The 26977-nt window shown below is 38.3% G+C and overlaps 1 protein-coding gene across 8 annotated transcripts; it reads right to left on the bottom strand.

Moving 5' to 3' along the window:
• Positions 1-11247: 11247 nt before the first annotated feature.
• Positions 11248-25457, bottom strand: LOC116194408 (histone-lysine N-methyltransferase ATX2-like). Of its 8 annotated transcripts, none has more exons than XR_004154430.1 (28): positions 24358-25457; positions 24020-24071; positions 23842-23916; positions 23511-23730; positions 22302-22425; positions 22078-22182; positions 21269-21474; positions 20903-20995; positions 20678-20775; positions 19454-19621; positions 19130-19267; positions 18695-18742; positions 18349-18466; positions 18099-18164; positions 17953-18014; positions 17772-17828; positions 17368-17436; positions 16976-17177; positions 16407-16691; positions 15498-15559; positions 15340-15417; positions 14794-14889; positions 13954-14057; positions 13658-13804; positions 12245-12356; positions 12080-12150; positions 11855-11978; positions 11248-11753 (listed from the first exon to the last, which is right to left on the bottom strand). XR_004154430.1 is itself a non-coding variant. In XM_031523219.1 (25 exons), exons 1-24 carry the CDS (start codon positions 25065-25067, stop codon positions 13663-13665), a joined length of 3378 nt encoding a protein of 1125 aa, XP_031379079.1. In that variant the 5' UTR covers positions 25068-25456; the 3' UTR covers positions 11248-11753; positions 13658-13662. The 8 variants fall into 8 exon arrangements, 1 of the variants encoding a protein (XP_031379079.1); XR_004154429.1 differs by having other exon boundaries at positions 11855-11984; XR_004154432.1 differs by lacking the exon at positions 12245-12356.
• Positions 25458-26977: the final 1520 nt, after the last annotated feature.

A 26977-nucleotide genomic window follows, 5' to 3' on the forward strand; every position in this document is an offset into this window, starting at 1 on the left:
CCAGGACTCCGTGTCCATCTTTACTGCTTTTCGGACTTGGCGTCGAGGACTTCGCGTCCGCATCTACTGCATTTTGGACTTCGTGTCCACATTCATTGCATTCTGGACTTCGTGTCCGTGTCTACTGCATTCCGGACTTCGTGTCCTCATTTATTGCTTTCCGGACTTCGCGTCCGCATTCACTGCATTTTGGACTTCGCGTCCGCATCTACTGCATTTTGGACTTCGTGTCCACATTCATTGCATTCCGGACTTCGTGTCCGTGTCTACTGCATTCCGGACTTCGTGTCCTCATTTGCTGCTTTCCGGACTTCGTGTCCGCATTCACTGCATTTTGGACTTCGCGTCCGCATCTACTGCATTTTGGACTTCATGTCCACATTCATTGCATTCCGGACTTCGTGTCCGTGTCTACTGCATTCCGGACTTCGGGTCATCATTTATTGCTTTCCGGACTTCGTGTCCGCATTCATTACATTTTGGACTTAGCGTCCGCATCTATTGCATTTTGGACTTCGTGTCCACATTCATTGCATTCCGGACTTCGTGTCCGCATTCACTGTTTTTCTGACTTCGTGTCCTCATTTACTGCTTTCCGGACTTTGTGTCCGCATCTGCATTTCAAACTTCGTGTCTTCATTTATTGCATTCTAGACCTCGTGTCCACATCTACTACTTTCCGAATTTCGTGTCCGCATTTACTATTTTTGGACTTCATGTCCTTACTTAATACATTCCGAACCATGTGTCCGCGTCCACTACATTTTGGACTTCGCGTCCTCATCCACCACTTTCGGACTTCGTGTCCTCGTTTATTGCTTTCCGGACTTCGTGTCCTCGTTTACTGCTTTCCGGACTTCGTGTCCTCATTTACTGCTTTCAGGAGTTCGTGTCCGCACCTACTTCGTTTCGGGCTTCATATCCTCATTTACTACGTTTCAGATTTCGTGCCCGCATTTACTGCATTTTGGGACTTCGTGTCTACTTTTACTGCTTTTCGGACTTCGTGTTCCATATCGCTTTCTGGACTTCTTGTCCACATTTAATGTCTTTCAAGTATGCGTCCACATTTACTAACTTATGTTTTTTTTACTATTTTGCAACAGGGCAGATGATCGCCAGGACCAAACGAGGTGCTTCTCATAGTCTTTGGCTGCATCCTCTATCCGAGCACGCAACCAAAGAGGGGCAAGCTGTCAGCACCCAATTTCGGTCCATCAGCTCCAGGGGGGCAAAATTGTCATTTTCCTATTTATCATTTTTTTAAAAAAAAAATTAATAATAATAAATAAATAAATAAATAAATAGAAAAAGAAGAAAAAAAAAGAAGAGATTCGGGCAGGCCGGGCAGTGCTCACCGGCTGCCCGCGATCCCCGCCGACCCAAAAATCGCCAAATCGCAATTTTCGCAATTTCCGCCAAATCGGCCGAAATCTTAACGGAAAAGGGGATGGAATTCAACAGAAATGCAATTCGGATCAAGGAAGAGAAGACCCAGCAAGAAGAACCGGAAATTTTGCTCTCGATTGGACCAATTTGGAGATCGGTTGATTCGGGAGCCGTCGCCGGAAAATTGCGAAATTCCCCCCGATTCCGACCGCCTAAACTCCGGTGAGGCCTAGATCGACCACGGCAAGGCGTCGGCGGTGTCCAGAACCGTCACCCGATCCCTCTCGTGCCGTCGTCGCGACGTCCAGGGGAGAGAACCGCCGCCCCCAGCCTCGTCGCCGCCGCTGCCCCCCCGATCCCGGCCGCCTTTCGGCTAACGGGCCTCGGCCCAGTTCGTTCTTTTTCACAGGCCCAGCCAGGCCCAACGCTCCAGTCCGGTCCAGCGCTCTTCCGGGCGGTTTCTCCTTCGGGCGGGCCAGTCCGATCCGATCCGATCCGACCCGATTCGTCCGGCGATTTTTTTATTTTTACAGAGAAGCCTCTCAACTTTCCGAATTAGGTAAATTCTCGACTTAGTGGCATGATTAGGGTTCCTTTCCTGAATATTATTGCTTGCTTGATGAGTATAATGTGTAATGAGCGTTCTTGGGTCGCGTGGGTGATCGGATTTATCCCGAACTCGATTTCACGAACTTTCTGTTTTGTCACATTTCAGTCCAGATGACGTATTTTATTTTTTTAAGATCTGCCTCGAATTTCGAAATTATTTTCAATCAAGCCTCGGTCATTTTATTATTTTTCAATCAGTCCTTGGATTTTTCAGATTTTTTTCCAAGAATCCCAAAGAACTTTTCAAATTGTTTCAGTTTAGTCCCGGGACCATTTTTCACCCTTTTCAGATCTGCCCCGAATTTCAAAAATTCTTTTCAATAAAGTCCCAGTTATTTTACTATTTTCCAATCAGCCTTGGAATTCCCAGAATTTTTCAAGAATCCCTAGGAACTTTTCGAGTTGTTTCAGTTTAGTCCTGGGGCCATTTTTTTTGTTTTCAGATCAGTCTAGATTTTCAAATTCATTTCAAATAAGTCCTAAGACATTTTCATTAATTTTTTTACACAGTTCCTATTTTTAGAATTTTCAAATCAGTCCCCAATTTTTTAGAATTTTCAAATCAGTCCCCAATTTTTTCATAATTTTCTAATCAGTCCCTGCTCTTTTAAACTCGTTCAATTCAGTCCCCTGGACATTTTCTAAAATATCAGGCCCCTTTCTACTTGGATCACCCACCGACAATGTATGTGCCCCATTTAAATATTTCATTTTTGTAATTATGTGACTATGTCGGAAATTAGAGTTTATCGGGCGGTCAACTAATGGCTATCTCGACGGCTCGAAATCCGTAGACTAAAGCATTCGGCAAGTTTTTTTTTAATTAATCTAAAATTCTACACACGGGATAATCGGGACGTTAAATTTGGCTAAATTAAATCACTTGATTTCTTTAAATGGATTGCACGAATTGATTAATAATTTGTAATCGCGTCGACAGTTCAAAAACTGTTAGTCATGCCCTTTTCAAAATTCACAATTTCAAAAGCACCGAGATACGTACAACGTAATCTTGATTTTTATGCACACACATATTTACCGATTCAAGGACATGATTACCGGTTCTTGTCCTGCCGTGATCCTAGCGTAGGTTTGTGCATAGAATTGGTCAAAACATGGGAAAACAAACTAATCACAAACTCGGCTTAAATCAAACATGGGCAATAGTCGAATAGAGGGTTAGGTTTTGGGTTTTTAGGTGAAAATACTTTTAATCTGTAAAAGTCATATTGTCGCAATACAGAATAATCTAAAAATAACTCACTCATTCGAGACTTGACTATGGACATCATGTCTGTCGGGTCCGTTAAATGATGCCGAATGCTACATATCCTATCCATCATCCTATTTGTTTGTTTTAGGGTAGGATTTGTATGTCAAGATACCCCGGATAATAATTCATTAACTCACGTAAATTCGGCAATAACAAAATCTCATTGTTTGTTTATTTGCGCTTACTTGTTACATTTTTACACTTATTTGTTATGCGGGTCGAGCCCGATTCTTTAGGATACGATTCACTGGGTCCAATGCCCATAACCTTCGATCACGGGGTCCAATGCCCCCATACACCGAGTGCGCATTTAATTTAATTTTCGGTTTTTTCCGAAATCATACGGTGAGCATGAGTGAAATAACAGCCGAACGCGAACCGACCGGGATTCAGTCATTGTTATTTATCATTTATTTGAGAGAACAATGTAACGGTTTTATTATGCATATTTATTCATGTAATAATCCCGATCGGAGAGTGGACGGTTCAAGTGTCTATTCGAATTTACGGGTCAAAATGCGTAAGATAAGCGGAACTTAATTAAGCGGTAATTAAATAAAAAATGGCAAGCCTAGACAAGCTAGAGTACCGATAGGGCATGCGAGATATAGGCTCGCATGTAACAGAACCCCCGAATTCGGAACCTCGGGTTTCGCAGACCATATACCTTAGCAATTAGGTGTACCCCGTACCCGTAGACCCGGGCAACTAACCGGCCCTCGACCTTCGGGTCGTAAACAGGTAGTGGCGACTCCTTCTCGCGTACGTCCGTCGCGCGTCCCTGGGAAGGTGGACACTCCCAAGCCGCGTTGCATTTAGGCGCGCGCATGCGTGCCCCGACGAGACGAAATTCGGGTGCGCACACGACATTTTATTCTTTCTTTTTATATGCCCTAACGCTTTTCCTCAACCACCCGTATTTATAATTTTTCTTTTTTTATACATATGAAACATAACTTAATCACTTCGATATAAACAATGATTAATTTTTTTACAATTATGTAATTTTTCTTTTTTTTATGTGAAACATAACTTAATCACTTTGATAAAAAAAATGATTAAATTTTATAAATATAGCCATAAATTAAGTATTATCTCAAAATAGCTTAATCATTTCATTATAAAAAAAAAGATTAATTTTTTGGTAATTATAACCATAAATCAAGTATTATCTACTAAATATAAATGATAATATAAAACGTAATACAATAGATTTGTTAGTTTTGTTTAATGACTAAATAAAATTACTTCCACAATATTGATACAAAAATCTTGATACATGCCATTTTACATGCTTATATTAAATTAAAATGAATTAAATATTGGGTAAATACAACCATAAGTCAAATATTATATACCAAATATAAATTAATGATGATATAACATGCAATACAATAGATTTGCTAGCTTTGTTTAATCACTAAATAGAATCACTTACATAATATTAACATGAAAAAATTACATATACCATCCATATTATTTTTATTTTTAAAATGATATGTTTACAATTATTATTTTCTAAAGTGACTCTTCAATCCTCAAAATTTTTTTTTGTTCACATCCTAAAAAGAAAATCATAAAATTATGAATTGTTATACAACTATTAGGTATGCTATTCAAATAATACTAGGCGGAATATCCACACGTAAATATCAACTATTGCTTATATGGTGCAAGTAATTTACTATTTCATGATTTGCTTCAATATTACTTCATTTAGTTTGTCCTTACAAAAGATAGATATTTTTCCAATTATCTCCTTTTGTCGTCCGCACGTAGCGGGACGCGTCATTCGCCATTACATATTAAAGTGAATAAGAATAATATACCTTCAAATGCTAATATTTAAAGATTTAACGATGTTATTGCTATCATTTTTTTCCATTAAGTAAAACTAAGGATTTTGATTTTTAGAACTTAAAAGATCGTTTCTTAGAAAGTATATTGATAATTGAAATCATTTACGGATTCTCTGACAAATAATAACTCCTATTATACCAAGACATGATAATTTATTTTGTGTCGTCATATCGAAACAATCATCAAAGTGGTTTATTGAAAATCAATTTCAAGAGGTCGAACACTCCCTCTCAGGACGGTAACAATCGTATTGACCACTTCCGTTGGTGGAGTACAGCAAGTCCGTTGTCATGTTCCCTTTGGTGTTTATGTTTTCCATTTTCGCTACCCATCCCATTTGGTCGACTCCCTTAGGTTTCTATTGAATTAAAGGACTACGCTATATCATGTGTCCCGCTAAAAGCTTCTCTTTTATTTTTCAAAAAGTGACCCCAACTTTTTGTCCTTTTTAAAATCGTCCCACCCTTTTTATCCCCTCTTCATATCTATTAATATTGTGTAAGTGAAATTCCGATTTTGTAACGAAGCACCTTATTTATAGGATGTGGTTAAAAAGTTGGAGGCTCATCCCTTATTCTAATTTCAAGAATGATACAATTTAAAATAAAAGAGGGGAGTTGAAGGATAATATATTATTCCTCCTCTCTCTTTCCCCTCACATGTCAACCTCTTATGATTTTGCTCCATCCTTTCAACCTCTTCTTATTTTGATCTCTTTTCAACCTCCCAATCTCGCATTGTATCACACTAATTTTTTTTTTTCATTTTCAAATTCTCTCTCCGATTCTTACATTTTGTTTTTCTTACCCATAAATTGTGTTCCCTCAACTCAAAAGAGTGGAGTCGACTCTGAAGACAAAAGAGAGAGATTTTTTAAAGACAGATGTTGTGTGTACGGATTGATCAAATGTAGTGGATGGCAGTGAGATTAAATATATTTTCCTTTTTAAACTAAAAAGAACTCAACCATTTACCAGGCTCTGCCTAAAACTCTAGTCGGTTAATCCAAATCATCATTCACCCGAAATCCTCATCTGCGCATACAACCAAATCAATTTCCCACCCCACATACTTTATGGCGGCCGCCATCTTATCTTATAATAGCGGATGATCATAATATCGGGTAAACGCGACTCATAAATGTGTAATTCATCAAAGTTATTCCAAGGCATGAGAAGGTTTCGTAGGGGCGGGTTTGTGTTTGGCTGGCGTCCCATGCCTAAAGGTATAGGACACCTATGGATACGGAAGCCATGCTCCATTGGGCTTTCTTCGCAAACGGATAAAAAGTGGAGTTGGAATAGGGCATATGCCGACAATGCGAAAGGGCTCCATACGGCTTTCAAGGTACCCTCTATCATAGAAGTTCCAGTAGGCCGGACTCTACTTAGATAAAAAGAAGGCATTTATAATAGTCCGCGAGTTACTATTCGAGGATTATAAAGAAGCATAAATACGAAATACAGCGGGAAGTAAAGCAAGCGCTGCAAAACTCGGGGAACCCTAGAACGTCAACCGCTTTCGTCGAAAGAAAAAGGAAAAGCACCTAGGCGGATGGAAAAAGAAGCTGCAAAAGAAGAGGAAGCCGAAGATAGAGAGAATCGTCTCTAACGCACCAATGGGAGAATGGTATTCTTCAAGGACAAGTGCTATTGAGGTAATTTTTCAACCAAGTGCTCAAGCAGCAACAACAACAACTAAGCCGGATAATATGGCAGAAGACATATACGACGCCTGGGCCATAGAACCTTGTACCAAATAGTCCGCTAATTCAAATTACATCCTGGAGAATGCGCAATTACAGAAAGGGCATTGTTACCTTGAATGAGGATAGGTGTTGAAAGAGGACTTCCCTTCTGTCGATAGGCATTTTTAGGCGCTCTAGGACTTGAGAAAGTAAGATTAGTCCGAGGCTTGGGACTTGATCGACTCCACACCGTTTAAATAGGCCGATAAGCCACCTAAGTCTCTAATTTAAGTCAAGATACTAACCACTTAGGGACTTATTTATTGACTCAGTCTTGAAACAAATATCTAGATTCGAGGTTTCTATTACAACACCAATGCCTGCGAACAAGGGCATTGCCCGAATGGTGCTCTCCTGGGTTATAACTACCTAGCACTTGTTTTAATTATAGTCCAATCGTTTAATCCTAGAAGTCTAGGGCTTATTCGTGATATGTATATATATATATATATATATACACGCACATAAGTATAGATTACGCTTACAATTACAATACGCACACCACACGTGTACACATGCATCTATTACATGATACATACCTTCATTCCACTCATACATGAGTACATACATCCATCCATACATTCTTTTCCATTCACATTCCATTCATTCATCACAATTAGGCCATTATGGGCCTCGATGGGCCCAATCTACCTTCATGGACCAAAGGGTCCTACGGGTGGGCCTAAACCCCCAAAAAATCGATATTGGGCTTAAGGCCCCTAACTAGAAAAAGTCTAAAAAGTCATTTTTCCTAAGTTTACTAATTTTATTTACAAAATTTTATCTTTTCAATTTATTCCAATTTTATTAAGTCCAAGTTTACATGTTTAGCCGTTCAATTTCCCAAAAAATCTAAAAATGGTCCTAGTGCCCTCAAGGCTAAATTGCCTTCAATTTAGATACTAGAACACTTGAAGTGAGTTTTTATATAGTAAATGTCGAGTTTAAGTAATTAACTAATTTTAATCCCAATTAATCAATTTTCATTCAAATCTAACTCTTAACTTGACAATATCAATTTGTTAACCAAGTGAGGACTTAACCACTTTAATACCTGACTCTAAGAGTCCTAATCCCTCGAGATCACGTTGAGCTATTCAAGTTAAGCCTAAGACTCTTATTCTAAGTGTGTACTTAACCCCAATTCCCATGATTTAGAGCTGAGGGTACATGACTAACCGAATTAGACTCCAATTAGCCAATCGAACACATGATAGACACTTAGACCATGGAGATTCAATTTCGGCCGAGACACACACATACCACACAGTCGGCCACTTCAATTTTTCAATCAAGTTGAACGCAATTAATCCATTTTAAGCCCCAATTCCAAGTGGCCGAAACCAAATATACTTCACAGATTTGCATTCTATTCGTAGGCCAAGTGAGGCTCAATTAATCAATTTCCAACCCAAATCCTCGAAGTGACCGAGAGTTATCCTAGCCATTTCATCCAATTTCAAGCAAATTTTAACCCAATTAACCCTTAGAACCTCTAGATCATAAAGACCCGAGAGCTAATTAATCAATTTTAGACCAATTGGAATCAATTAAATTTACAAACCTATACTAGACATCAAGACCGAGACATTGGTGGAGTCCTCTCTTTGTTGCGAGTCTATGTGTGTGTGTGTGTGTGTGTGTGTGTGTGGAGGAAGTTCTGCTACCCTTGAAAAAAGTTAATGACAATTTCACAATTTTTTAAGCAGTTATGAATTCGTTCTTAAATTATATTTATGAAATAATGCTCATTCCAAGAGAAATCTTTGATATCTTAAATTCATCTCTTCTAGATTATTGAAGACTCCTACTAATTGAAAGTTTGAAAATAAAGCATCATTGATCATCAAAAGTCATGGGTTGAGGACATTTAGAGTCACCACATTGGACCTCACTAATTTATTGAATAAAAACTAAAACTAGTTTATGTCCGTGCATTGCGCGGTAGTATTTTATTAATACTAGACACAGTAACCGTGCTATGCACGGGTTAGCTAGATTTGATAGGTATATTAATAAATCGGTGATGACTACTGGATCGGACATATAAGTAAGATAAAATTTCGTCCGTGACTAAGATTGGTCCACAAAAATTAGTTTTTAATATTTTTCCTTTGAATCCGTATATTTGATTAATTTTATTTCTTACTCATTATATTTTGTTCAAATTTCTTTATTTTTCCTTGAAATTAATGCATTTACAGAGGAAAAGTGAGTTTCCCGTAGTTCATTGGGTAGAACATTGTTTTTTTTGGTTCATTCTAAGGTGAAATTATTCTTTTCATAACAATACATATATATATATATGACTTTTATAACCGAAGAAATCTTTGTAATTCGGAGTTGGGAGTGATGTTGCACAATAATAGGACGCCACTTTTGTTATGGTGGTGAGAACTCTAGAAGTTATTTAATTACAGATTACTTGCGTCATGTGTAGCAGTTGATCTGATTGTTATAATTATATATTTATATATATGTGGATATGAAAGATTTTGTATCTTCAGGACATTTAGTTCACTTTGACGTCCAGCTACTGTGAGAACCAAAGGAACACCTGAATGAGATGAATTTTAATCTGCCAAACATATATATTAATTTATTTTACAGAGCTCAGGATGTCAATTTAATACATTCATTATAATATAGTCTTTTCATCTTCTATGAGTATCACTACACCCTGCCGCTTGACCAATTGCTATTGGCAAGCACCCGAGAAGTCACGCAAGGAGAAACCACCTCCGTCTTACATCCCATTGTTAGGTGCGTCGTCCCAACTTTTAATATTGCGTATAGATTTGTATAACTAAATGTAAATGATCAATCATATGCCACAAAGAAATATAAATAGAAAAAATATATGTACGGCTAATATATATCAATATATATTATGAATGAGATTAACAAAATGTAAATTATGACAATAAACAAATATTTACTCTGAGTTGATAAAAATGCGAATAATATACATGTGTATATAAAGAGAAATTCAACTTGTAATATGTACAGAGTGATATCGTCTACAATTTAAAGGAGTAAGAAAACTAAAACGAAAGAGAATCATGCATAGAATAAATTTTCAAGTCATCTATTTATATAAGATATGTAGCACAATGAACCTAAAAATGTCTCTCGTATCTCGAGGAATCTCTGTAAATTATCAAAAGAACCTTTGATTTTTTAAGAAAACATTATGAATAGATACAAATAATATAGAAAATTATACACAAATTCGTTGAATAAAATACAAAATAAAATATATTGTAGAAAAAAAAAAAATATATATATATATATATAGTAAAATTCATTTAACTGAAAATGAAAGGTCCATTAACGTGGAGTTGGGGGTTTACGATTTGCCTTATATAGCGCAACCAGTTTTGTGCCAAGACTTTTATATATTATAGTTTATTTAGACCTCTAATTGAATGAAGTCAAATTAAATTGCTTGAGCATTATATACAATAAGTACGCTCATTTTCTTAGGTGAATTTCATTTGACACGCATATCAGAAATACTCCATGTATTAGAAACAGAAGAGATCGCGTATTTTCTAATTTGTTAAATTTCACATTAAATTAAGTGAACTTTTAATAACTGAAATCCTATTTCTCAGTTTTGTTAATCAACTGCATCTATTGCAATTTCAATTCAATTTTAATGTAAATCAAATCACCCATGAATGGAATGGAATGGACGGAGATTTTTTTTATTTTTTTTGGTGAGTACGTAAAGAGAGACTTTAACTGTGCGATCAGCGAGAGAAAACAACTGCATGGAGATGGACAAATAGGGGGAGGTTGAACACAATCCCATTCTCGACCAAACTCCAAATTAAGACGAAAAGCATCGTTTATTCACAAGCAGAAGCCTAATTGTCTTCTTCATCATCCTCATCTTCTAATTGATCGAACATATTTATTGCTACTTTCCAAAGGTATCCGACGCTACTTTCGTGAAAGAAGTGAATCAAAATTTGACAAGACTTAAATGTACCGCTTCATTTGATTCCCGATGTTCTTATGAGAGAGATCAAATATAAGGACCTTGAGGGGTTTGGAATTCAAAACACAAAATGCCATTGATCATCAACTCTCTGTGACCTAAACATCGTAGAACTCGCAAGCTTCCACTGAGGCCAACGGAGTATCTCAGAAGAAATGGCTTCATCTGAAAACAAGTGATAGCTTAGGCTCATCTGCGCTACGCATTCCTCTTGGCATTTTGATCATCCAAACAATTGTCTAAGCCATTGCAACTTTTCTGTCAAAGCATCAGAAACTGAACAAAATCATGAATGCAACCCAACGCACCAACCTAATACTAACCTCAGTAATAAAACAACCCAAGTATTGCAAGAACTTCTACTTGTTCAAAAAATAAACCCCTCCGATATCTGTATCAAGTATACTCCAGTGTATTTTTGACACAGAAAAAAGCTCGAACACTGACCAGAATTTTTACTCTTCAATTAGTAGATACATCGTATATACATTTCTTTGCTGGGGGGGAATCTACAAACAATCAAAATGTGGTCTACGTATGTAAGTAGCAGCAAGTTACATCTGAGATCATGAATTATTATATGACAAACCTCTTACAGTCCCAGTTTTGTGGTTTAAGGAGTTTTTTCAGTTAATCGACGGAGTAAGAATCCAAATAATTCTGCTTGACCGGAAGAGATCGCGCATGCAAAGAGAAAGAAGCTGAACCGCTGGAGGATTGCACCTTGCAATGGTAGGGACATGCTAGAGTAGCTGATCACCGGAGAGAACAGATCAGAACAAAGGCAAAAAATGAGGGAACTGTAGGAGTGCAGTGATCTGTCTCCGCAGAAGATCTTAGGTGCCAGAAGTTTGACAGTGGAGGAACTTCTGCAGAGAGGGAAAAAGGAGATACTGATCAGCACACCAAGTACCCTTCGGCAAGGATAAAAGAAAGAACAAAAATCGGAGTTGACCAGTAATGGAGATACCAAATTTACTGAGAAAAGAATTAGGACTATTGACGAACAAAGTGGAACAGCTCGTCGAGTTGATCACTTTTACAGTGTAATGGACCATGATGAGGGAAGCAAGAGGCTACCGTGCAGATTGCACCTACATCTTTTCAAAAATTTAATTACAGGGAAAAGTAGCGGCTTCAGAAAAGAATTGGATGAGCAGGATGAGTTTGCAACTCAAACTATGGAAAGACCTACCGTAATGCCGACTTGCGGCATCTATATCTCCATATTTGTTTGAGAAAATAGGCCAAATGGACCTGGTAAAGCTAGAAACATAGCATTGAGTTGCCAGTTCAGAATCCCATTTTCATGAAGAATAATGCTTTCATGATTTAAAAGACAATTAAAAGCAAATATTACCAAATACACAAACTTTGAACAGATTAATCTCTTGTCAATTTCTCTATGAAGTCGAGCAGGAATTGTGCACACTTCAACATATTCAGCATATGTCTTTAAGAAACCTAAAAATCTGCAACAAGCAATTTCAGAACTACAATAATTGTGCACGCATGTGGCTTCAAATTTTAAAAACATATTCAGAAAGAGAATGACACTCTTCCTTTCACATGCAAATGACAAGGTTCGCTGCTGATGTCCCACAAAGATCAACATATTAACAGCAAATTACTATATCAATTTGCCCAAAATCAATGCAGCACTAACTACTTTTATACCAAAAATACTAGCCATGCTCAAAATGGCTTACTGATTCCATCTCCAGACCCTAAGCAATTTCATTTGACATTAAGAGACAGAATTCTTCAGGTTATTCTGCCCTTAGTGGCACCAGAATTTCAGGTACAGTGATGTGGGAAACACAAAGAAGATGAGGTGACTTAACAATTTCAGTACGTTCTGATAGAAGCTTAGGTTAAAAAATGAGAAAAACAGATAGTCCCCACAGTCCACAAGTTAGATATCCATTTAAGCGACAAGCTTTTCTTTAGGCTTGGCATTTTGCTCAAAAACTTTCATCGTTTTGACAGCAACGACTTACACATTTTATCCATATAGTACAAACTTTAAATTAACATATAATGCACTAGGGCCTTCCCTTAGGGTACAAGGCATTCACCTAAGTGGGGGCTTCTAAACAGAACAGAGGTCCGTCAAGGAGGATGTCCACATGCAAGTCTGTACTGTTACCTTGCAAGTTAGATAACAATCTTTGGTCTCAAATCAAGGATCAAACTCATAATCAACTTACTTGATCGATTAACAAAAGTTATTTTCACTTTGCACTTTCCCTGCACATGTTATTGTAACTTTGCAGTTAAAGTGCAAAGTGTGAATAAATTTGGTAATTGATCGAGTCGAGTATGAGTTTGATCCTTGATTTGAAATCTAGATTGTTACATAACTTGCAAGGTAACCAAGGACGCTAACAAACATAAGAAAGGAAAACCACACTGGGATTCTTTTCGATGAGGTAAGGATGGGATGCAACATGTTAACATATTAAAAGAGCTCTGAACTTGCCTCTAATGGATTCCGCATCAAGTTATCACACCAAAGGAACAACAGACATGCAAAAAGAAACACCTATAGAGATTAATTAAATTCCTTTAAGTTGTAGCTAGTTTTGGTGCTGTAAATGTCATCTAATCCAATTGAATTGCAGAGTTTTTTTGGCCAAAATTTGCCAAGAGTTAAGGTAAGCATTTCTGATTGGGCAAGGGCCATTTATTTGATGAAGGGATGTTTCAAGTAATAGCATATCTTTAGTTGAATAATCACGAAAACACATGCCACAGTTTTAAACCAACTTACCTAATTCATTCCCCATTCCAGTCGGTCAACTCACTACGAGGCACACGGAGCTTAGCGGATTGCTCCTCTGATTCAGTGTCATTAACTACACCCCTGCATCCCGAGAAGCCACAGTAACATGCCAGTCGTTCATCGATAGAGAAAAACCTGAGACGTGGGCCATTGATATCAACAAATAAAACAGTGATCAATAATAGATAAGACTTCAAAATTTTTTTTTTTTTTTTGGGGGGGGGGGGGGGGGGGGGGGGGGGGGGGGGGGGGGGGGGGGGGGGTATCATCATCTGAAGTAGAACCTGTAATCATAGGTTAGCTCTTCCCATCTCTTGATGTCCCTTTTGGCAAAGATAATTATATGCTCATCGCCGTTAACACTAATGACTCTCGAGTAGCAATTTGGCTGCACAAACAAAGAGTAAATAGAAAAAGCAATAAGGGCAACCAAGAAGTATACCCGCCGAGACAGTTCCCATCAATCCTTCTGAACTTTGACTCAAGAATTGTCATTTGACAGACCGCAGGCACAGTTTGACCTAAGTTTCCCCCATTCATTTGATAATTCAACAATGGTAGACAAGGACTAGGACATCGAAATGCGATTGGCCATCATATGCTCATGGTTTCTCAGAGTTCTAATATTTTGAAAGAATCTAATTTTGAAAGGGCACAAAACAGTCAAAACTAGTTGGCAACTCCAACAGCAGAAACGTAATAAAGATGGATCCAACATTTTTGCTTAGGATTGTACTGAACAAGAACGTTAAATGTCAGTAAGCCTAAATGCCACAAGAGAATCGGAAATTGTTACAGGGGCCTCTCACGGATTTACTCAAGAAAGATCATCAGCATAGAGAAGAAATAGTTGCATGTGCTAACCAGCAAAAGGTCAAAGCATTTTCACTCTTGAACAGAACATGAAAGAATAAAATGACAGGGCTTTCACGAGCTCGGAGACTTTGTTAATGAAGTTAATACAGTAATTCATAATCAAGTGTTCCATGGATAATTTAACATGCATGATAATTCACATTGTCGCATTAGCAATATTAAATTGAATGAAAGTTATGCAAGAGCTTTGTAAGAAAATTCCCATGTAATGAAATTGAAAAATCCCAATGAAGAAAATAATTACTCACTTCGCATGAATGATTAATTAGATGAGCTATGCTGCCTGCTCTCGTGGCATCAATAACTCGTTCTTCATCAATTCGAAACATATAAGTCCCAGCGCCCTGAGCAGAAATCAGAAGAACAGATACCCTCAGGTACCAACCTTAAATGCTTCAAATCATGTCAGGATTATAATAATAAACAAAAAAAAAGAGGAAAAAAAACGAGAAGGCAAATTAGTTTGAATTCTTAAAAGAAAATAGTCATTCTTCGACTTATAAGGATCAGCCAAATTACTTTGACACTCCTTTGGATCAGTGAATAGGAAATCTTTTCAGCACTCCATATCTCTGCTTATATTGCATAAAAAATGTGTTTAAATCCCTTCCAGCCTAATTTTGATAATAAACAAAGACAGGGATTCAAAAATGTTGAACAAACTACATCTTTTAGAGTGCAATCAAACGCTCATTATCTTATTCTGTTTCTTTTACGGAAAAGATAAATGGAAAAAGAAAATCTAAGTAACAATAAAAAATAAAAGACCTCAGAGACATCCAATAAGTGCATACCACTAATGAATTGTATATGAAGTGCTCCCTCCTGTCAGCTATAGAGGGTCTAACAAGTTCACCTGTGTACTCAATGACCTACATGTGGAGCAATTAGATTGAATTAGTAGGTATTGTTATTCCACCCGAATAATAAATCTAAAGACAATTTAGCATACCATGTCCCCTGCTCGATGTGGTAGCTTTGCAAAGATACCAAAGCCATGTATGCCAGATTTCCCTACACAGCAAGAGAACAATCAATACGATTACAAAGAGAGACACAACCATATACTAACAAGTGGAGCTTATAACATATTCAGGAATAAAATTCCATAAAAAGATTGAGAAATCATAAAAAATAAACCTCAAGTAATATTAAGAGCTTGACCCATTTTTCTCTACTATTATAAGACCCGAAAAGCCTCTTTCATCTCACTTTCCGTTTCTATTTTGCCCATATTAATATCAATTTTGTCAATTAACTACATTAGATTATGAACATGATTTTGTTAATTTGACCAAATAACAAACCTCTCCAAGATATCCTAATCCCTTTCTTTCTTATCCCAATACAACCGCACATATGCTTTTCCCATTTTATATTTTACTTTTAAAATTATTTACCCCATTAAGTTACATATGCTGAACGTAGCATGGAGGCATAATCTATTAGCTGAAAAAAGGAGGAAAAATATCTAGACTTGTGAAACTATTATTTAAGAAATGAAGTACTGAAATATCTAAAAATAAAAAATAAAAACTCATTCAGTAATTTATAAATAAGATACTTCCAAAGAAAGAGGTCAAATAATGTACCACGTGCTTGAGAAACATGAGATGGGATAACACTAGTAGCTGAAAGATATCTGAATATAAGACTAGAATAGAATAAATAAAACTTTCTCAGAGTTCAGATAAAAAATCCTTGAATAATAAGATATACTTGTTCAGCCACAATAAAATTTTCATGAACATACTTTTGGATGCAACAAGAAAGATCACCGCCATGAATGAGCATACTTGCCAAAAAATAAATGAATATATAAATTATGTCATCAAAGTAAAGAGCACAAGAGAATGCTTACCAAATGCCAATCTCTTTCTGAAGGTCTCTCTCATGAATCTGTACTTCTCGGCCATAGAACTTATGCTATCAGAAGCATCAAGCTGCTGGGGCATAAGTCTTTGGAGATTAAAAGAGTACTTTGAAACAGTAACCTCATTGGAAGTCATAGTTTTGCCCAACAATTCATGTTGACAGTATCCACTGACAAGGTAAGGCTGATTCTCTACAAACAGGCGCTTCAATGATGCAGCGGCCAAGGCAGCCGGTTCTTTTCGTCCTCTTCTTCCAAAATAGTTGTAAGGTTCTGCAAGAAAATGGGGCGACCTTAGTATGGTCATACTAAATAAAAAAAAAAGAGACCATGCCAGGTTCCCTTATGGTAAAAGACATGAGGGAAAAATTCAAGCATTTGGCAGAGAATATGAACAGCACTGACTGCTATTTTGCCAAATAAATCCTCCGTATATTCAATCCATTTATTAAATGAGAACTACATGAAGGCATATATACCATGAAAGGTGTGCAAATCTAGACCTGAGAATAATCAAGCAAGAGAGGAATGATAGGAATGATAACTTCTGCACGTACCAGTGCGAGCACAACCAGATGGATTAGTAGGAGGGTTGTAATCACAGCATCGACTCACTACTTGTCCAATACGGGCAACTTCAGAGTGTGATCGCTCATTAGAGGGTTGCTTGTGCCTCTTGCAGAAGGATAAAAGGCGAATGCACTGATTCTCCTCATCGTCATCATAAGAAAGAAGATGCAGTCTGTCCTCATCTTCAAGCTATTTAATCATTTTTAAGAGAAGAAATGAGCAATATAACGTAATTATATGAAAATCCATAAACACAAAAAAATTTCAATGTTTGCCAGGGTTTTATAGTTTATACATAACATAACATACTTTCCTATAGTATACTTTAATTTGCCTTTAATTGGACAAACTGTATAAACACATGAAGAACAAAATATACCTCAACGCAAAGGCCAGCTGCTCGGGCACACAAGGGATGATATGCTACACGACAGTTATTGTTTGAACACTAGAAGAAACAGGATAAAAAATACAAACATGTTACTTGATGGTGCAATAATTTGAGATAAAGATTTCAACAAACTAGACCGAATAAATGTAATAACAGGGTACCAAGCTCCAAGAGAAATTTACATCTAAAGCTTAATGCTTGAAAAATAGTCAAACATAGATAACCAAAAACGGATCCCTTTTTTTTTTTCCCTGTTAATAGTGATGACTACACAGTGATTTAGATAAGGTGCCATATAGCAGATAATCAAGAAAAAGGCAAAGCCCTTATCTCTTATCAATCTTCTCTGAAATCTAGAACACTAAATTCAATTGGTAAAGTAAAAAACTTACTTGTATACAAGCACCATATGACACACCACATATGCTACAGAGCAGCTTCCATCGATCCTGTGCAAGAGCATGATCCTTAGAATCTACTTGGGATATCGTATGCAACAGTTCACATGTAACCACCAAGGTGCTTAAAGAAATGGGACTTCAAGCCACAGCAACATAATTTTGAAAAGCATACCTTATGGATTCCACTGATTCCATCAATTGGCTCCATTCTCTTCACGTCAGACAAGCAAGTTTCTATAACATTGGAAAGATAGCAAAATCAGCAACATTCAAACTAATTTCTGCCAATAAGTGTATTACAATATCACAAATACAGACCAGGAATCCACATGGCACAGGCCAAATGAGCCCAGCATCCATCAGTTGTTGGCTTCATTGCACCACCTGTATGAAGTTTAATTGATGAACTTTAGATAGCAACTGTACTAAACTGAATACAAAAATCTTTTTTTCCATTTGGTCTTCAGGTTTTGCACCCTCCTAGAGTTTCTACTAGTACAATTAAACACTGTATTGTTCAGGAAGGATAAAGAAACCATAAAATAGAACAATCTGATCAGACGAGTACCAACAACAGGGCAAAGGCAACATCTTGGGGCAGGGCTAGGAGCCCCTGGACGACATAAGTTGCAAAACCATAGCACGCCACCGACAGGCTGTAGTTCCCCATAGCATCTAGCATGAACCTGGGAAAACATCACCTTTGTGAAACAACTGCATAAAATGATGATAACTATAGCAACTCCGTTACATCATTATATAATGTCAGAAGTATCAGAAACAGATCAGCTTACTCAAGGACGTTATTCATTCATAGGAAACTAAAAAGACTAGAAAAAACATCTTAGCAGCCGACGAAAGGCAATTGAAAATATTAGAATTCACAAATTTAGGAGAATTTAAAAGACACTCACCATCATTCTGCATTTATCACACTGAAGGAACAAATTATTTGAATATTCCTGAAATGAAAGAATTGTCATTAGCAAAGTAATTACAGGTTAACAGAGTGCAGAGACCACTACATGTATGGACAGATTGACGGATGGAGACAAGGGAATGAGACTGTGAGATAGGGTGAATGAGAGTGCACGCGCGCACATATGTTGGATGGAAGACTGAACTAGAGAGAGTGAGAAGGAGATTGGCAGCTCGAATGAGGATCAGAGACTACTTCATGCAACAGAGCCTTAATTCAACTGCAACAATTGGCATTTCGATAACTATAACTATATGAAAGAGAGCTTTTAAACAAAACAAAGTTGTTTCCTTAGGAAGTCAAGGCATAGTACTGGCATCATTTGAAAGAGCTTCTGGCAAGTATAGGGTGGTAAAAGGCAAGGCCTTACCTCGTCCATATGGCAGACACTACACTTATCGAGGTCTTTCCAGTCCACACGAACAGGGCGATATCCAATTGGAAGATCCTGTCTGGAGTGAACTTTGCATTTGGAGAATTTTGACTGATGTCCAGATTTTGACAAAGCCTATATATATATACACATAAATAAAATTTTGTATGCTGTTAGACGTATATAGATTAACTTTTAGTGAAACAATCAATTAAACAGGAAACATTTTTAACATCAAAAAATTTTGATTGTTCGGTTCCAACTTATGGATTCTATCAACTGGACCCAAGTACGATCCGCAGCAATGGCATGGCCAGGTACCTGTATAAGTTTAATGACCTCTGGATTGGAGAAACCAAACATATCAGAACTACTTTTGAGTATTCTTTCAGTACTGCATTCAGGACCAGTACCGTCGGCCAAACTGGTACATGTCTTTAATCTACTGTAGATTTTATCCCAGCAGGCTGATGGTGTAGACCCTTCGAACTGGAAAATTACAGACCAAGGATTGATTCCCAAGCTTTAAGAATGAAGATAGATCATAACATCAAAGAGGGAATAAGAACTTCCAAGTTTTCTAGGTAACTGGGACAATGATGAATAACCAATAAAGAGATCTGGTATACACTCTATGTGATAAATTATTAACTATGAATCAAGCTGCATTATATCACATAGCTTCCAGAAATCTTTAAAAATAGATAGATGTTACTAACTTGATTTCATAAAAATTATAGTTATAGTCTCTTCTGATAATAGCAATTAATCTAAAGAAAATTTACTAAGGAAACAAGCATCGCAAGGGAGGAATGGCTTCAAAGGTGCTGATTCAAAAGGCACAATAACATACAAGGTGCTAGCATAAATTACAAACATTAGTATTGGCAGTAACAAGGAGCTTCTTTTACAAGCAACAGCTATCATCCGCCCCATTATCATAAGCTTTCAGCAAGCATCTACCTTAATCTAAAGATACTTTCATAAAATAACATCTATTCACTCGTACATCCAAGGTCCTTGTTAAAAGCCTCAAATCACATCAAGAAGAGTTTCTGTCATCTTATCTCCACTTCATGTTATCCTTTCCCCAAATAAAGTCAATTCTACTTCTACCTTCACTTGTTGCCCTCAGCTACTTAACAGTCAACATTGTACAAAATGCTCGATCAGCATTTTAAGACCAGAACAAATTTCATCTAATTAGTATCATTGCCATCTGATAAATGACTTTTCTATATGCCTATTATATTTCTCATACTAGCAGGAAATACATTCTTAGCAGGATAATAATTAAGGCCAATAACAATCAGTTTAGAGAAATTCTCCTAAAAGGACTGTATAATCATAGCACAAAGCAATTTTTAAGTGCTCAAAATGTTCGATAAAAGTACAGAGCAGAACACAACCACAATAAGGAAAGGGGTCAAGGGAAAGTCGCAGCAATGAAATATAACACAGATTTTCCTTCGTTTTAGATTGGAATTGGAAAAAATAAATCAATCAATCAATGACAAAGAAGTATTTGTGGCTACCAAAACAGACCTGCTCCCCATTGTCTGAAGTGACTCTGAAAAGAGGCCGGTTCCTTGATTTTGCATCTGCCAACACTTCCATCTTATATGGGGCACAACTGCTTGGATCTAAGAGGATGGAAAGAAGATACAAACGATCAAATTCAAGAAACAGTGCAATACGGATAAATCCAGATAGAATTGCAAACTTCAATATGAAAAAAAGACATTTAATAACACAAAAGCATCTCACTACCAGTAATTGAAGTAAACTTCCTTACTGCCGTGTATCCCTTTGGCCAGATGACTTTTCCATCCTGAAAATATGGCGAATCCTTTACGATCCTTCCTGCACAAAAGTTTTCAAAGCACATAAATTAAATTATGGGTTCAGAATTTTTATAAAAGCTTCAAATTTTAGTTTATTAAAATCAAAATGAATGTATAATGGTCACCTAAGTAAGAAGCAAAAGATAATATATATTACTGCAAACATAGTTTCTCTTTTCATAGTGGCATCTTTTAAGTCACTGTTTTTTCGAACGGCAAATGCATGCAGGAGAAGCAACAGAGTCCACAATCCTACATCCTAATAAAGCAGTAGTACACCTGTGAAAATTACCAAGGCTCATTATATGCAGATCCCCGATGACATATGGAGGAGCTTCAAGGCCTCCTAGCAGTCTCTCACTTTGTTCACCCTTCATGAGATCTCCAGCTGATTCTCCACACTCTCCCTCTCCATCACTTAAACTCCCACCATTATCACTATTAGGAACATTTTGCAGCCTAAGCATTCTTCTTGGAAGTCTTTGTTCACTAAGATATCTGCTCAAAAGCAGAGCAGCTTAGATAGAGCCTTGAGTGAGGAAACATCAAGCTGACTCTTGCCACTGACTGATACAAAATATATATATATAACATATCCACACTGATTTCCAAATTTAACTCATGCTCCAGAAATACATAACAATAGCACAGAGAAGTTATGTGCAACAAAAACATTTGGAAGGTCTTTAGTGCAAGAATTGCTCAACGCATGAAAACAAGAAGACTGCACAATCTTCACAAATTACAGAGTGATAAAGCTTTAGACACCTTGATATCAGAAAAGATGTATACATCTAATTCCAAAAAAAAAAAAAAAAACCCAAGCACATGAACTAAGGTCCCAAGCACAAGCAGTGGCTCATGGGAATGCTGCATACTTTTCCAAGCAAAGTGGTGCTTCCATGTAAAATTTACAGTCAACTTATGCGAAGGACCAGTTAGGCGTCAACAAGTATTCTGATGTAATGATAGGTTGAAAGTAATGATAGGTTGAAAGTAGAAAATTCTACATACGTGCAAAAACTAGAAAAAAGAGCTCCATCACAATGAAAAGGATATTATCCAGTTCTCATGCAAAATTCTTTCCAGGCAGTAACCTACATTTTGGCTTCTTCAAGGCCTCGGATGAAAAGAGGCTTTTTGCATTTTAAGTGGAAACCATTAGTAAGTCCACTTAAAAATGAGATAACCTGCTTCGTCTTTATCCTGAAAGAAAGCAAGATGAGAATAAGTCAGAAGATAAACAAACCTGTGATATGATCAACGCAACATTGCAGAATAAAACAAAAACATCAAGCATTCCTCAATTTCAAATATCCTCACACCTTGCAAAATCATGAGTGCCAAAAAATTGCACGGAAACTGATCTTCCTGTAGAAATTTTATTTGAAACACCACGATTTATCATGTGGGAGTCATCCACAATGATCCCAGGCCACATTGCATGACCTGCAGGACAACAAGAAATGTTGGAATAAGCAATCAAATATATTCAATCAAGTAATCAAATATTGCTTCAGAGCACACCAGCAAATAAGTGGCAGAAATCGAATAGTGCTAATCTTCACAATAACAAAATAAAAGCCTACCAGTTATGACATAACTGCAGTGATCTGAATACTCAATTTTCAAACAGACAAACAATTGTAAAATCAAAAATCTAAGAGTGACTTGAGAAAAGTAAAAGATACAAGAATTTATGTCACTATGTATCATTAGTTTCCTCAATAACCCAGTGACAAAATGACAATCAAATTGCATACCAATGTCCAGGATATATTTGACAGACAGCATCTTTTTCCTTTTAACACAGGCTGCTAATGTCAGAGGTCTTTCATGAACAAAGCCACAAACCACTAAGCTGCAGAGAAATCTAGTCAAAAAAAAAAAAAAAAAAACCTAGAACCTGAATATCCAAAGACATAATTTTGGAAGAAGTTCCATAAATGCAATAACTAGGCCAAAACCATCAAAGACAGTTTAAGTCTTCTTAATGACTTCCAACAAAACAGAAGCCCCATAGATACCAAGTATATAAACTCTAGTACCAACATTCTCAAGATGTAAAAATAAGGAGCATTGCATAGAGTTGCAAACAGTCCCTTGTAATATCAATCAGGAGAAAACATATACTGATAAGAAAGACATCCTGATCCAGAGCACACTGTGATTACAATGTTCCTTATGCCATGCTGACTTTATGCTCAAAATGTGCAGCACTTTCCAGTTCATGAGTCAGGCATGAGTGAAGTGTGTATCATGCAACAGAGTTCTAATCATTGATGACATAATTGCCATTCTTCAAGGCAATATAAACCAGCACCAAGACGAATAGAAAACTAAAGTATCAACCAATATGCTCACAAAGAAAAGCAATCCCATAGAATGCCCTCAAAATTAATGATATGCTCATCAACGGGTAAGAATTCAATGCAATGAAGACGCAATGAGGATTCTAATAATGCTTCTTGTTAGGCATGCATTTCTAGTTGCTTTAAAACAGAAGTTTACGAAAAGGAAGAGCGAGTACTAACCAGTGAGCTTAGCCCACACAATATCCCCGGGATCAAGCTCTTGGGAGTCATCCCAACCAGCAGCCAGCACAACCATTTCATCGTAACTAAGAGAATCTGTATCTGCATTTTTAGTGCCATATTTCAGGTTCAGATGCTGCATTTCTTCGGGAGATATAAAAAACTTGATCTTCTCGCAGGAAAGAGTTAGATCTTCTTTATCTCCATCCTCATATTCAACCTACATCATGTTCTATGCTGTCAATAAAGTCACAGTAGTATGCACACCCATTACATACTTCAAAACTTAAACAAAATCAAGATGAATAAGTAGCAAAAGCAAAAGCCATACATGATGCTTGTTAGTCTCGAGATCGTACCCCACAATGCGGCCAGTGTACCAATCAGCATCTAATGGCCAAAATACCTGCAGAACACGGTTCCAATTCAAAAAGCCATCAACAAATGAGACCAATGGTCCTAGAATAGCTCAAAAACATAATGCTCTAAAGTCTGGAGAGGCTTCATACTTTACACTGCAAACCAACGAAGACTTTTGCATCCACATCCTCGAAACTCAACCTATCCAAGCCATAATTCAACTTGTCAGAACAAATTTCAAACATAGGCACACAAGTGAGATAATTGGGCCTGTCCTGGTTCGCAAAACAAGAAACATCAGCCAGAAAGGTGTGACAAGGCACTTCAGAAAACCCGGCAGTTATCTGAAAAATGCAGTATGTCAGTATTTCTGACCCAAAGAATGGTCTTTGGAGAAGTCCATGATCACTCATTGTAATTTGTTCCCAGCAACACTATATTAGCTTACTATCTACCCTTCTAAGCAGCACAGAATAACTTCACTAACCTGACCCATCTCTTCTTGTTCCGTATGCCTTCATCAACGTTCTGCATATCTGCAGAATTCTTCCTCTTTACGGGTTTGTGATTCCCAGAGTTACTCAAATTATGATTCCGGTTCTCTCTCAACCTCGGCCCATCAAGACAGAGCAAGACGCTTGAATCGACCCCCAATTTCAAGAGCTCTCCACTAAAAGACTTCCTCTTCTTCTTCTTCTTCACCAACTCCCCAGTGTCGGAGCCCCCAGAAATGCGACCCCCATCTCTCTCGCAGTCATCCTCGCAATGTTCAGCCTTTACAGGCCTAGCGGCAGCCAATTCCGCGCGAGAAACCAGCAAATCATAGAAGGACTGACTCTGCATCGCATCATCGGGGCGCGGCCTCTTACTCCGCCGAGAGTAGACGTGGAGCAGGGGAGAATTATCCCTAGCCCTCCTCCTCTGGCTCTGGCTCTGGCTCCTCTCCTCGGCAATGCAACCGCTCCTGCAGCTCCTGGGATCGTCAGGGCAGCTCTCAAGCTTCCGGGCCTTGACCTTCTTGGACATGAGGGCGGAGGAGCCGCTGGCGGGGGAGGTGGCGGAGTAGACGTCGTCGAGGGAGAGGTAGCGGATGGAGCCGGAGGTGAGGACGTCGACGTTGGTGTCGTCTACTTCTTCTTCTTCACCGGATGGAGCAGCAGCGGCAGACTCTGGCAGGGTTTTCGCGGGGAAAGCCATGAAACAGTGAAGGATGAGGGCAGGAATCCACGCAATTCTTCTTCAATGAAGCTTCATTGTGGGATTTGGGGAGTATCTATCTTCCTCACTGGTCCGACCACGATGATGCGAAGAAGAGGAAGAAGAAGAAGAGAGGGGTTTGGTTGGGGGGGTTAGGGTTTTAAGGAGGAGAGTGATGATGATGGGAAGGGATGAAGGGAGGGATCTTTTGGAGGGAGCGATTTCCCCAAAAAGATCGGTTTCCCGCCGCGTTGCGGTGGTAATTATACATATACATATATATGTTATATATGAGAAATGCAAAGCGAAAGTCTTCTGTGTCTTCTGATCCTTGGAAGTTTTACATGGAGTCCTCAGCATGAGTCCTTGCGCTGGATTTTGCTTGTTTCCTTATCCGGGATCTATGCTTGCGTTGCGCACGGATTCTATCAAATTCTGCTATGGAGTTTTTTTTTTTTTCCATGTTCTCTCCAAAATTAGATTCCCCTAACCTTTAGGTTTTTTTTTTCTCGGAAGTAATGAGGATTCATTCATTACTTAAAAAGAGTGCATCACAAAACGCTCAAGAATACAAAATTTACAATATCAGGATCAATCGAAGAGGTCCTCCATAGCAAGTTGTATAGGAAAAAATTACAGGAAAAACACCAATAAATTAACCACGAATGCTAATCCAGCAACAATTTCAGACTCCCGATCAAGAACTCCAGACGTCCCACATAAATTTTCGGTAAAAACCAAGAGGGAAGGTACTCAAGCCATAAGTCCATGTAGATCTCAGATATCTAGTGCGGGCATTTCGAGTAAATGTCGACATCATAGCAAAGCAAGAGGGGCCTTGAGCCATACTCGAGTACGGAACCCTTCACAGAGTCATCCCAATAGATAGGACAAGAGACCTAGGCTAAGGAAGGCAATCGACCAATTCGATGGAGCCGAGGAAGGCACCAAGCAGTCGACCAGTCCCAGAGAGCTGATGAAGGCACCGTGGAGCCAACTAATCAAGCCTCTGCCACCCTAAATCTGCAACAAGAGATACAAAAATCCGAGAAGGGCTCGAAGTGTCATTGTCGAGACAGCACATCCAAAGACAATAAGCATCACGACAAAAGCCACGAAAGTGAAACTTAATTGTTCATGACAATGTTAATCCCGGCAGATTCACCCTAAGCTCACTAAATCGGAAATAAAAGAGCTCTTGTCATTGGGGACAGAGTGACAGTGATCTGACCAAACCTAAAGGGGGCGGTTCCTTACACGAAGGGCGGAGGAGGCACACCATAGAGGGGTAGAGCGCTGAAGATGAGAATCGACCACCTAGGACCTAAGCTACCAGAGTCACTCCAACAGGGAGGGGAGGCCGCCACATACACCAACCGGAGACCGATATGCGATATGAGGAAGGGGAGGGCCCTTGCAATTTGTGGAGACACTGTTAACACCGCATGCGTCACAAATAAACCGTGCACTCTCCGATCCAGCCCAATTGACCTAACCGAGTCGACCGACTCAACCCGAAACCCATAACATAACAAATATGGTCAGATCTAGGTCAAATCTAGTCAGATCGAACGGGTCGAATCAAGCTCGGCTCTGACTGGATCTGAACTAGATCCCACCATGGCTGGTCGGATCGAGCGTGATCTGGCCATCTCTGGAATGAACGAGCATGATCTGGCCGTCGGCGAGAGATTGCAATGGCTAATCTCACAATGGCACGCCATGCCACCGTTTGGGAGGAAGTTGTAGCGACTAGGGGTATGCATGGATATCGGATATACCTGGAACCGATCGGAACCTACCCGTTATGGTAGGGTCCGGGTAGCTAGTATTGAAAATAGAGTAGGATTCGGGTATTAAAATACGGAGCCGAAACCAATACCCGGACCTAGATAATAATTTCCCCCATT

The sequence above is a fragment of the Punica granatum genome, chromosome 2, assembly GCF_007655135.1.
Source record: "Punica granatum isolate Tunisia-2019 chromosome 2, ASM765513v2, whole genome shotgun sequence".
In the NCBI taxonomy this organism is placed as follows: Eukaryota; Viridiplantae; Streptophyta; class Magnoliopsida; order Myrtales; family Lythraceae; genus Punica; species Punica granatum.

Bases quoted from the DNA above. Each gene is read 5' to 3' on its own strand.
- LOC116194408 (XM_031523219.1), bottom strand. From the start codon at position 25,067: ATGGCTTTCCCCGCGAAAACCCTGCCAGAGTCTGCCGCTGCTGCTCCA. The intron at 18,467-18,694 runs GTGAGTGTCTTT...ATGTTTTCCCAG, and splicing joins GTGATAAATGCAGAATGATG to GTTCATGCTAGATGCTATGG. The intron at 15,560-16,406 runs GTAAGCATTCTC...CTTGCTGTGTAG, and splicing joins CAGAAAGAGATTGGCATTTG to GGAAATCTGGCATACATGGC.